Source organism: Perca fluviatilis, chromosome 15, assembly GCF_010015445.1.
Source record: "Perca fluviatilis chromosome 15, GENO_Pfluv_1.0, whole genome shotgun sequence".
Taxonomy (NCBI): domain Eukaryota; kingdom Metazoa; phylum Chordata; class Actinopteri; order Perciformes; family Percidae; genus Perca; species Perca fluviatilis.
In genome coordinates, this window is record NC_053126.1 from 4493557 (window position 1) to 4506156 (window position 12600).

At 43.2% G+C, this 12600-nt stretch overlaps 1 protein-coding gene across 2 annotated transcripts; it reads right to left on the reverse strand.

Annotated features, from left to right (window-relative positions):
- Positions 1-27: 27 nt before the first annotated feature.
- Positions 28-11971, reverse strand: LOC120574253. 2 transcript variants are annotated; one of them, XM_039824497.1, is made up of 14 exons: positions 11427-11971; positions 10304-10567; positions 9727-9845; positions 8189-8372; positions 7393-7511; positions 5014-6829; positions 4643-4753; positions 4214-4389; positions 3932-4026; positions 2518-2648; positions 1397-1577; positions 823-976; positions 529-640; positions 28-78 (listed from the first exon to the last, which is right to left on the reverse strand). In XM_039824497.1, the coding sequence occupies exons 1-13, from the start codon at positions 11914-11916 to the stop codon at positions 533-535; spliced, it is 3948 nt and encodes a 1315-aa protein (XP_039680431.1). In that variant the 5' UTR covers positions 11917-11971; the 3' UTR covers positions 28-78; positions 529-532. The 2 variants fall into 2 exon arrangements, with proteins under 2 accessions (XP_039680431.1, XP_039680432.1); XM_039824498.1 differs by having other exon boundaries at positions 33-78; positions 571-640.
- Between the last annotated feature and the right edge of the window lie 629 nt (positions 11972-12600).

Here is a 12600-nt window from a genome sequence, read left to right on the forward strand (position 1 = left end):
TGTTATTTCCATAAAACAAAACAAGAGTGCAGTTGTGTTAAAGTGTTTATTTCATTTCTCACACGTCACTGTTAGGACCTATGAGGACAAAAAAAAATAAATAAATAAAAAGGAGAAGTTATTGTTGTGATGTGAGATTCCTAAAGACATACAGAGCGGCTAAAGCTGATTTTTTTTTTTTTTTTACCCATTTGATTTTTCTGAAGCCTCGTGTGGCATATGGTGTTGTTGGCTTTTAGCAGAGGCATGCCAATTGTAAATATCTTTGGAATTATGCAAAGGGAAATATGACATAATTGGGTAATAGGGGAAGGACAATTATGTAGCCACAAAACATTTAGTGCATTCAAAGGAATCCATCTGTGCAGCCACTGTGTAGAAAATTCTCAGTGAATCACTGATTGTTGGTTGTGGCTATTTGTAGGGACAATAGTTTTCTGTTGCGTTAAACCTTTCAAGTCTTTAAATTGTAATGAATATATTTCTAATTGATGTACAGGAATCTTGTTAACATCCTGATATACTTGCCCACTCAGTTTCTCCTGTATGTTTCCGCGGTGTTAAACTCACTGGAGATGCAGCCGACAGCGCAGTCACCATCTGCAGCCAAGCACACTTCTGTCACGCACAAGAAATAGATCTGAGGAGAGGAATAAAAAAACAGGAAAAACAATGAGATGGTTTTACTACGCAATTACATATAGCCACCATTATGGATGGTCTTCAGAGTTTTAAGGCAGCCTGATCTTGAAAGCGCCACATGATAAGTCACTCAAGAAGCACCAACATTGTGTGAGCGTGTGTGTGTGAAGTGGAAGGTACCTCTGGGTCCTCCAGGTGAGCGTATCCTCCTTCAGCCATGTGGGAGGGACCTTCAGAGGGCAGGGGTGGGACGCCAGAGATTACGATCCTCCGGATGTGGTGGGGGTCAGAGTGTGGGGAAGCAAGTAGCCGTGAATCCCCCCGGCCGGGACAGCTGAACAACACGAGTGAAAGCACCGTTACAACTGAAAACCTCTACAGAAGAGATAACGGGCAAAAAGCAGCGTTTGCTCTTTTGGATTTACAGTTTGGACATATCAGTCCTTGAGATATTTTGTTACAAGGTTAAAAGGTGCTCCAAGTGATGGGATGAGTTTTTTTAGGCTACAACATTTGTTGTCACATACAGCAAACATCTCCTCACTATCCACGAGCAGACAGACAGATTTCCTGTTGACTACAGCAGCTGCATGTGAGAATCAAATAACATTCCCCATGGATAAAAACAAGCTCTAACATCAGATAGGAAATCAAAAGCTTGGTGTACAGTAACACACTCAACAATGCATATTATTAAGGCCTTATGTTATGTAGGCATAAGGCGCTACATATTTAACATGTCTGTATGACGTACCCATCGTAAACCAGCAGCCAGCTGTTGTACGGAGCTGGAATGTAAGCCAGGCAGGAGTGAACCAGCAGCACCAGGCCGGGCTCCGGGGCATCCAGCAGGCTCACCTCAACATAAACTGCCCGGTCTCGCATCAGGCTGAGAGGCAGGTGGGCCTCAGGGTGGAAGCTGGTGAAGGACTCATCTACACGGGAAAGAATGGAACATTAAAGAAACGCCGAGTCTGCTGCTCAGACATCAACTGGCTGATTTTGAACAGCAGATGAAAAATGTCCAAAGACATGATGTGCCATTTAAAAGAGACCATACGGGGGAAAACCAATCCTACTGTTGCCCTCATTACCAAGTAAGAAAAAGAATGTGCTGTCTTTGTCTAACAGGGTCAATTTAAAAAGGTGTTAAATTATCTCCCTACAAAAGGTACGTTTCTTTTTCTTATATTATCTATGCAACCTGGTTCCACCATTCTACTGTCACACACGCCTTTTTATTTCCTTCTTTTCTTTTAAATATTTATTTACCTATGTAGGAATAAGTGCTTTCTTATTTTTATGAATATTTTTTCTTATTTAAAAAGGGGGGGGAACAAGAATTAGAAAGTAGTATCGTGACCATGTTGGTTTCATGTGGGGGGGGGGGCATTAAAGCAACACTAGGTAACTTTTCCCACTTCGGTCCCCCTACAGGTTGGAAGTGGAATTGTCCATTACATTACCCAGTTCATTCCAACTACAGATCCACTACCCCATCAAACTTAGATAATGTAATGTAAAACTCTGCTTCCAACCTGTAGGGGGGCCGAAGCAGGAAAAGTTCTCCAGTGTTGCTATAAGTCCGACTCAGTGGGGAGTGAAACCGGAGCAGAGGGACAGATCCAGAGCTGTAGCCGAGCCAAAATAGAACACTTTTTAAATCATTAACTTTATCGGTTATCAGGCAAATACAACGCCGACACAGATAATATGCAAACTGCCCAAAAAAAAAAAAAAAAAAACCTGCCCGAAAATCGGCCAGGGAAGATAAATCGGTCTATCCCTATATCCACCAACAAGAAGAAAGAACTGGAAATGTCACGCATGTATGCAATTACAAAAATAAATAAATAATGTGTAGAAGACACTCACCTGTGGCAATTCTCAGCTGCACAGTGATAGTGGCTGGTGTAGAGTGAAGGGGGGGTGGAGGAGGGGGATCCATCACACTGAGCCTGACTTCACCTGGACACCCCGGGGAGGATCGACACTCCACCATCAACCTACGGAGCAACACAGGCAGCGGGCGGACCCAAGATGGTCGCTGATCAGACGACATCTTAACAAACGGAGCGGGTCAACATCCCAAACTACACTGAGCATCTCTGACACTAGGGCCCGACCGATGAAGGATTTTTAAGGCCGATAGATAAATATTTGGAGATATAAAAATCCCATATATCGGCAGATATACATTTAAAAATAAAAAAAAAAAATCCAGAAAACGTGCAACAAAAACAGATTTCCCTAACAGTTATTTGTACATATTTATGAGTCCTCACTAAAATGATGCATATGATAATGCAGTTTAAAAATAGTTTGTTGTATTGTCCCAACAGAACAGAGGAACATCAAAATATATTTAAGTTCTGATAAATAAAATGTATAAAAATACAAAGTTAAGATAGGAAACGTAAAGGGTTAAAGACGGGGACGTTGTAGAGCGCCCTCTGGTGGACAATTATGCAACGCCAACACTCATAACATGGTTGAAGTTTTTTTTTGTCCATTTTCATTTTTTAAATATTCATTTATCAGCCATTATAAATGCTGATACCGATGGTTTGGAAAATGCCTAATATCGGCCGGCTGATATATCGGTCGGCCGTGAATTCGGGACAATTGCGCACATCTGTAAATACCGGTTACAGTTAACCGTAACAGGAGAGGTACCACACATTATAGGGATTGGTTTTTTTTGTGCAATTTAATTTTTCTTCCATTTTGTGTTTTGCGAAATGAAAATAAAATTAGCCCCGGTTGGAATCGAGGTCAGAGTATCAACTCCACCTCCCGGCCAAATGCCATTTGAAAGTTTGAAAATTCCTGCGATCTCCAGATTCACAAATGTTATTTTGTTGCTTTTGACTGACATTAAGCCTAGCTTCAGTAGTCTACAGTAGCCTGTAGATACTTTGTGGAAGTCCTTAGCTGTGGATTTTTGGGTGTTCTGGGTGAGAAAAGAAATACCTAAAAAGCAGTAGAAATAATTTACACCCAACAACAGAAAAATAAGCCAGCCTGTAAAAGACACTTGCAAATTACCGACACGGTTTCTAACCAAATCTAACTCCTACAGCGGAGGGCGAACCACATGCCGGCCACTAGTCAAATGTTTGCAATGCAAATGTTGGACTTCATAGCTGAACGAGAGAAAACAAAACATGCCCAAAAAAAATAGATTGTGGCTAATGATGCCCTTTTAAAATAAAAGTTTATATCTTACCCTGAATTTATAAATGATAAAAAAAAGTTCATTTATTTTATAGAAACAGTAATGCCTTACCTGACAGGAGAGTTCTCATGCACAGAACTGGGGCCTCGTTGAAGAGAAGAGAGACCGTGGACTTCCAACAGATGAACCACTGTCTGACCAAACACCTTACAAGAATATAATATTGGAAACATGATTTACATCGTTTCACAGAGCCAACAACAACGTGATGCATGTGCCTCCAGTTAACTGCGAGGGATCAGAAGTGAGCTCAGTCCAAGCACCGCTCCATTTGGCCACAATGAACCAAGCGTGGTCACAGGCTCTACATTATGTGGTAGACTTATTGCTTACATGTTTCTTTACTCCACAGCCATCCAGAGGGACAGCGTAGATGTCGGGGTCTGAGGTCAGCTTCTGCAGTGTGCAGGACACATTACGGAGCTCAGAGGGATGAGCAGGGGGGGGCACTGTGGGCTCCAACACAGAGTCAGGCACCGGAAAGATGAAATGCTGTCCCATTGTACAGTCTGCTGACACACACACACAACACACAAACAAGTCATTCCTGAGCTGCTTTGATCTTGACCACAGTGAAATAAATTATTTTTGTCTACACTTTAATACTAAGGCTTGATTTGAAAACTAAGTATTTTTTTGGCACTGGCTTCTAGCCTGAAAGCCCACACAATCAATCACACATTCAACTTTCTGATTTTATTCATTGTCAATTGATTTTTGTCAAGCCGTGTGTTGACGGGATCCATTTTGGGAGAGACTCACCCTTCACAGAGTATGAGCAGCAGCCCAAAGAGGCACTGCAGTCAAAATCTGACACATGGCCAAGGGCACAGGGCGCGGCCGAGAGAGCGGACGGGTTGGCCCCGAGGTGATCTGAGCGCAGAGAGGAAACAAAGACAGGAAAGCCGGTTTTACTTGAATGCTTCTATTCAGAAGCATAAGAGAGGACAGACTCATACATTCAGAATTGGTTTTCCATATAGGTGTCTAGTTACAGGCTGTGGATGATGTTCCGCCCCCTTGTGGCGATCTGAAGCCAAGACACAAACGCTAAAAGCTACGTCTCAAAAATACATACACTTTATACATAAGCACCACAAGATTCGATAGCTGCCGGAACTTCTAAAAATCACCTCTCATTTCACGATCCAGCCTCTCTTCTGCTTCTTCTCCACCAGGATGCCCAAAAAGATCATACAGATGTTGTTGAGTGATAGAATGGGAATCGAGGCTATGAGAGGGGCTGTGCAGTGGCTGAGGGATGCTGGGATATCCTGCTTCAGCGGCACGAACATGCCAATCCACCCAGCTGTGGTGAGAGTCTGAAGGGAGCAGAGACTCTGCTTTTGATGAGTCTCCTCCAGAGGTCATGGTGCCTGCAGGATGTAGTTCCTGGCTGTGTGCAGACACTTGGGGCTGGTGGTAGTGGGGGTAATAATAATAGTAGTAAGGGTGGACGGGGCCACTGTGAACGTCAGGCATCGACTTTGTGGGTAAAGTAGTGGTTCGAGGTTTGCGATAGGACGGATGCTGTGGCGGGGAGGAAGATGCTTGGAGCAGTGGGTCCAAAGCTTCTTTGGATAAAGGTGGAGACGCGTGACTGTCGGGTCCATAACACATCTGATAGTAGGGATTAGATGGGTGGTAGTAGCAGTAGTAGTAGTAGTAGTACGGGTGAGGAGGAAGATTGTGGTTGGGTGATGGCGTGGGGAAAGAGGGCGGATCAGAAGCAGGAACTAGAGCAGCGTCTGGTCCAGGAGGGGGAGCGGGAGGGAGGGGAGGCAGGACGGCTGGACTCACCGGGACAGAGGGACTATTTTTGTCATCCAGCTCTGCTTTTACAGCATCGTTATTAATGTCATCGTTTTCAGATAAAAGTGGAGGTTTGATCCCTTCTGGGCCATCTCTTAGAAAGTTAATACTACTCTCTGGCTGATCGTGCTGAACCTGTGATGAGCCAGGAAGCGGCTGATGACCAAACGTGCTCGGCTTTGCGTTTTGATCGTCAGACAAACGTGTTTCTGGAGATGCGTCGGGTTCGAAAGGAGCAAATGTTTTGACCTCGCCCGGAGCAACGTGTGGAAAGTAGTAGAAGTAGTGGTAGGGAGAGGGCTGTGGAGGATGAGGTGTAGAAGGTGCAGAGGTTTTGGGAGGACTCGTTGGAAGGGTGCGAGGGTGAGCGGCAGCCTCGGTCCTGGGCTGAAGGAACTGGTGCGCGTCAACTCTGCGGAGAGCCTCAGACTGCGGCACGTTGGGCGGCAACGCAGGATATTCGGGGTTATGGGGATTATTTAGAGAGGGTTCTCTAGGCACCTCAGGGTCTTCAGGTGGGCCAGGAAGAGGGATTTTAGGGTGATGGTAGTAGTGATAGTATGGATTGAAGGCATGGCTGGGGGGCTGGAGAGGAGGTTCAACTTGAATCGGAAAGCCTGTATCTGAGGAGGGAGAACGTGCAGCACTCTCAGAGACGCCTAGGGGGGAAGTTTCTCGCTTTCGTTGCAGCTCTGGATACACCCGACTTGAATCCTCCGTATCATCTGTTAATGAAAGAGAGCCGTGGACACTCCCGAAATGTTTATAAGACTCCCTCACAGGAATGTGGTGGGGGTAGTGGTCAATAAGAGGGAGAGGCTGTGGAACAAATGTAGGGGGAGGAGTCGGAGATGAGGGAGTAGGAGGGTTATTTGGATCGTGTCCATCAGAGCGAGGATACTTGCGGCGAGATGTAGGGTGGGGATAGTAAGGCGGGGCCAGGTAGAAAGGAGGAGCCCAGGGAAAAGGCTCCACAGGATCCGGCACATGCTCGGTTGGCCCTCTGGTTAGAGGAGGGGGAGGGGGGCTGTCGACCTGAGGCTGAGGGGTCAGTGGGAGTTCTTCAGGGGGAGAGACAGGACAGGCCAGTGTGAAGGTCTTCTCTCCTACCTGAAGAGAAAGTGTGTATTTTCCATCCTGAAAAAAATAAATAAAATAAAAAAGATGAGGTTTTCTGTTTGAGACTGAATAGAAAATAACCACACATAAGTTGTTTACGACTGGAAAGGAAATGTCTGAACTCCGTATTTAGACACGCTGCAAACATATATTCATTATAGAATTATAATATTACATTTCTATATCTATCTAAACTCCTATTGGAGAGATAGATCACAGTGCCAGACGATTGCCTGGGGGAGGGGTCTGGCACGATCGATCGATAGATCGATAGATCGATAACAATTGTAAATTGATTAGTGGCTATATTTGATTTATGGCATTATATTAATATTTGTATTAATTGCTGATGGATTCCCTCAGATGTTTTACTTCCTCCATCAACAAGTTTACATAAATACAAACATTTTTAAATATCAAGCGACAGACATGCTATTGGCAGCTGTGACGTAATTGCTGAGTGAGTCATTAGTGTTGATTAACAAACGTTTCAACAGATCTTAGGAGAAAAGCGCTACGGGACACTGTGCTTGTTCACGTACTTTTTTTTTTTTCTTAAATCGTGACTTTCTGAAATTCACCTTTACTGTGACGCCACATGTAATGAATGGAGCAGTGATAACGATCTCTGCATCCCGTCTGTCCAGAGTGTAGCCACACCGCTCAGCCAACACCACCAAAGGGGTCCATTCTCCTCTCACTGTAGGGAAAAGGAAAAAAAATATACATTCATATTTATTAAAAAAAAAAAAAAAAAGTCTAGAAAACCATTAGAGTGAATTGAGTGCTAATCAGGGTTGTTATAGTTAACTAAACTGAAAATAAGCAGTGAGAAATATATAAAATTAAACTAAAAAACTAAATTAGAAATGCAGATAATTTGGAAAATGCCTAATATCGGTCGATAATATCGGCCCGCGTTGGCTCAGTGGGTAGAGCAGGCGCACATATATTTAGGAGGTTTATGCCTCTTTCTCACCTGTCCTGTCCATTAAAAAAGGCGGAAACGCTCAAAAAAATAAAAATAAAGAAATTAAAAAATATCGACCCGCCGATATTTCGGTCGGGCTCTACTACACAGCAACAAGGTTCTTATTTTGTTTCTGTTCTTTTCCCAGCAGGTCTAGACCGACCCCCTCCTCCCCCCATGTAGGAGTGCCTTGGTCTATGCCATCTGTAGTGAGGTCTATATGTCAAAATTTGTGCTCATATGTGTTCTGTTTTTTTTTTGCTGCAACCTACTTTCACAATAAACAAACTAACTAAAGGATTGAAAAGTCAAAACTGAAATAAAAGTTTAGTGTAAAAACAATAAATAAGAATTGTACAACCTTGGCGCAAATGAAATGAAGAGTGAAATGTTGATTTTGTATTTACCGTTTACCCTCAGATCCTCTGCAGCATGGAGTCCCTGCACTCTGACAGTCATAGCGAGCGGGGAGCAGCAGAGGGAGGACGGGCCCGGGCCCAGGCCCACCCCCACGGGCTGGAGCCGAGAGGCTGGGCACGACATCTTGACCGGAGTCCCCATCCACAGCAGAGGCAACACAAAACTGTCATCCTGAACACATGTTGTAAACAGCATTCTTTTACAGCTGTTGGCGAAAACCTCTTACATCCATTAGATAGGAGAAGACAGACAGTATCTATAATTAAGAAACAAGCTTTTCAATAAGCATTCAAATCATACGTCAACAATCCAGCTGAGACTCATGAAAGTCCCTGGTCATCTTGTCTAGCTGACATAAGAGTGTACCGAGTCATTTCAGCTGAAATGTATGATGCATCTTAACCCGGTTACTAACTACAATTACCGCCATGCGGTTGTATGCCTCCGCCAACCAGGCAAGTTGCAGTTTACATTAATAAACAGGTATTAAATGCATTTTTTGGCAAAACATGGATGCTTCTTTAACCCAGCAGCACAGAAGACCAATACAATCACCGCAGTTTTAAGATTAGTTTCACCAATTCAGTATCCGACTAGAGCTGCACAATTAATCACAATTTTATCAAAATCGCAATATGGACTACTGCAATATCCAAATCACAGGGGGCGCAATATTAGTGAATAAAATAATCACACTATAATCATTTTAATTTCTTTCAATGTTAATTTTCAATGAAAATGACAATAATGATACAAAAACGATCATTCCTTCCAATATTGTGAAGCATATTGCAATATCAGTCAAAATAATCAAAATTAGATATTTTCCTCATATCGTGCAGTCCTATATCTGACCAAGTGTGAAATATGGTCACAATCTCCCCTTCTGTTCCTGAGTTATGGCATTGAATAATGGCCAGAAAAGCAACTTTGCAGAACATTATGATGTCACAGTGAAGTTGACCTTTGCGATATTTAAAAAAAGAAAGAAAAATAAATAAATCACTTCATCCTTTTAGACCTCTGTGTGAAATGTTGCCAAAATTAGAGCAGGAATTTTGGCCCAAAATGTGTTTTGTGAGGTCACAGTAACACTTGACCACCAAAATCTAAATCAGTTCATGCTTGTGCCAAATTTGAAGAAATTCCCTCAAGGGGGTCCTGAGAAATCACATTCACAAGAATGAACAGAAAACCCCGAAAACATAATGCCACCGATGGCGCAGAGGCATAAAAAAAAACAAAAAAAAAAAATATATAAAGATTGCATTTGGTGCAAGGGAACAATTGTTCTCACTGTTAAGACCGGGATCAACAACGGGCTGGGATTAGAAATCAGCCATATGAACATCAGAAACAAAAGCTAAAACTAGTCCAGATTCAGAGTCAGATTTCCAACAACTTGTGATCCTCAAAATGCGCCTGAGCCAGTAACCATAACAACAATAACTTTTATTTATATAGTGCCTTTCACAGTACCAGTACAAGCTAGTACTAGCTAAAATATATTGTGTGGATCCCATACCTCCTGTGTGACATGGCAGGCATCATACTGAGCCATCAGACTGAGGTCTCTCCATGTGGTCTGAACCGAGTAGCCACACTGTGGCGGCAGCCGGGACAGGGTCACGGATGACTCATTCACTGAGACACAGAAAGACACCAAACCAAAACCTTCATTTCAGTCTTGTGACAAAAGCAATGGGAACATAGATTCCAGCTGCTACTATACTGTGTGGTATATATAGGGCTGGGATGAGGTTTTTGTCCCGATACGATTCTTTCGCGATACATGGGTGCCGAGTGTTTGAATTGCAATTTCCTTTCTACGGGGGCCGACGGGGGCAAAACGCACCGCAACTAAATGAATCGCACGCAAATAGACAAAACACAAGCAAATTAAGAAAACCTCTTCATTAAATTGACAACACACGCGCAGCATTTAGCAAACGCGCCAACTGATTCGCTTCAGTTCAATAGCAGCATCTAAATATTGCACCTTCTACGCTCACGTTAAATAAAGTAATAAAAAAAAATGGACAAATGTCACTATCCCAGACATTGAGCTGGAGTATGTGTAAGAGGAGAAGCTGTGGCCTCACCTCTGTCCAGCTGGAGTTGTACAGCTCGTCTCCTCCTGACAGTGAGGGTCATGGCGGCGTCTCCACACTCCACCAGGGGTTGCAGCCTCTGCCAGCACTCCTGGGAGTCGCGGAGCCGCTGACCTCTGGTCCTCTCCTGGCCTCTGGTCCTCTCCTGGCCTCTGGTCCTCTCCTGGCCTCTGGTCCTCTCCTGGCCTCTGGTCCTCTCCTGGCCTCTGGTCCTCTCCTGGCCTCTGGTCCTCTCCTGGCCTCCCTGAGCCAGACCTGGTGGACAAACAAACCACCTCAGAGCTCACGACAGAGAACACAGAGTTAGTGTCTTTATATCTGTGGAATATGAAGCAATAGTTGGGTCTCCCATAGGGCTGCTCGATTATGTAAAAAAATATAATAAGATTATTTCGTTCAATATTGAAATCACGATTATTTAACACGATTGCTCGTTGACTTCTGAAAAGATGTTGCAATTACTGAACTTAAAAAAAGTGGAAAGTTAAATAAATCAACATTATAAACACATACAGCTGTGAAATTTGCCTTAATACTTTTCCTATTTAAACTTTATTTTTTCATTCAGAACACAAGAGAAAATAAGAGTTTACCTGCAAAACGTAATGAGCTAAATTTTCTCAATTATTCTGTTTTTGTGATCATTTGGAGCCAAAATCATAATCACCATTACATTTTGATTAATTGCACAGCCCTAGTCTCCCAGTAAAGGAAGTTCTCACTGCAACTTTGATTTCAGATTCAGTGGAAGAATATGCAAGGATGTAGGCTACTGTTGAAACTTTCTACCCTGATGACATGTTTTTAGATTTCTGTGATAGGCCTACAGGGTCTTTGCTCCATTTTCTTTCCTTCTATGGAGGCTTGACATTTGAATGGCATACGGTCAGCTGTCAACAATTATCTCAAGGCCATACAAAAAGAAATTATGAGTTAAAATAAAAAAAACATTTGTTTGTAGGCCTATTCACATTGGACAGACATGTTTCGCTATTTTCTTACATCGATTAATCGAGTAAATAATCGGCAGATTAGTTGCAGCCATACAGTTGATGGTGGAAAGATGGATTCGGTGTTTGCTTAGGACTACAAACGTCAAAGAAGAGGACCATACCTGAAACGGCAGACTCTGCTTGGTAACCCACATCAGGGTTGGTTTCCAGTTGACCAGTAACATAAAACTTGCCGGGGAGGACTTGCTCCATTTCCCCTTTGCTACAGTCTTCATTTGGAGCGTTAAGCGAAGCAAGCATCCACTTGTCACGGTTTTGGAAGCTTTCGTCAGTTAAAGTAGACGCCATATTTGGTTGGAGTGTCTGTTTAGGCCCTCCCGAGGTTTCAGTCGGTGTCCCGTACCGGTTTTCTGAGATGTGAAAGCCCGGGGGATTTCTCGACTCTTCTCCCGCCTTTGAGTCGAAGCGTGGCCGCTTTGTGCTCTCTCGGTGAGAGCTGGGAGCGAGGCCTTTGGTCGTTAAAACGCTGCTCCCGTCATTGCGAAGTGAATGGGAGTTTGGCTGGGAGGAACCCACTGGCGTTACATTCGTTATGGTGATGGTGTACATGAGAAGGACACCGAAGCTGTATCCTTTTGGTTTCAAACGCATCTCAAACAAGAGTTTCTTTGAGCGCCAAAACACTGGGACAGAGGAAACAGCAGCAGTGTTTTTTTTGTAGACTTCCTGTCGACACACCTGCTCACTAATTGGCCTTAATGAGGCAGGTGGCACATGCGCAGGAGTGGATTAGTAGTACCTACAACTGCTGAAATTCCACACGTTAAAATGTATTATTATATAACTTTATTTTACAGACTCAAGGTCCAGATAGAAAAGGTACACATAGCATATTACAAGAGGGGTAGCCTACATACAAACACATAAACATAAATACATACAGACATACTGACTACCACATATTACATAAAGGGAACATACATACAGACATACATACAAATAGCTATGCACAATAATTAAGACAGGTACAGATGTGTGTTCCAGTGTTTCCAGAGTTGGGAGGTATATATCTGGTATCACTAAGTGCAGGGTTGGTTAAGGCAGTTAAAATTGTATTCTTTGACTCTGTTAATCGGCACATAACATATTACAAGAGGGGTACATACAATCACACAAACATAAATACATACAGACATACTGACTACCACATATTACATAAAGGGAACATACATACACACAAATAGCTATGCACAATAATTAAGACAGGTACAGATGTGTGTTTCCAGTGTTGGGAGGTATATATCTGGTATCACTAAGTGCAGGGTTAGTTAAGGC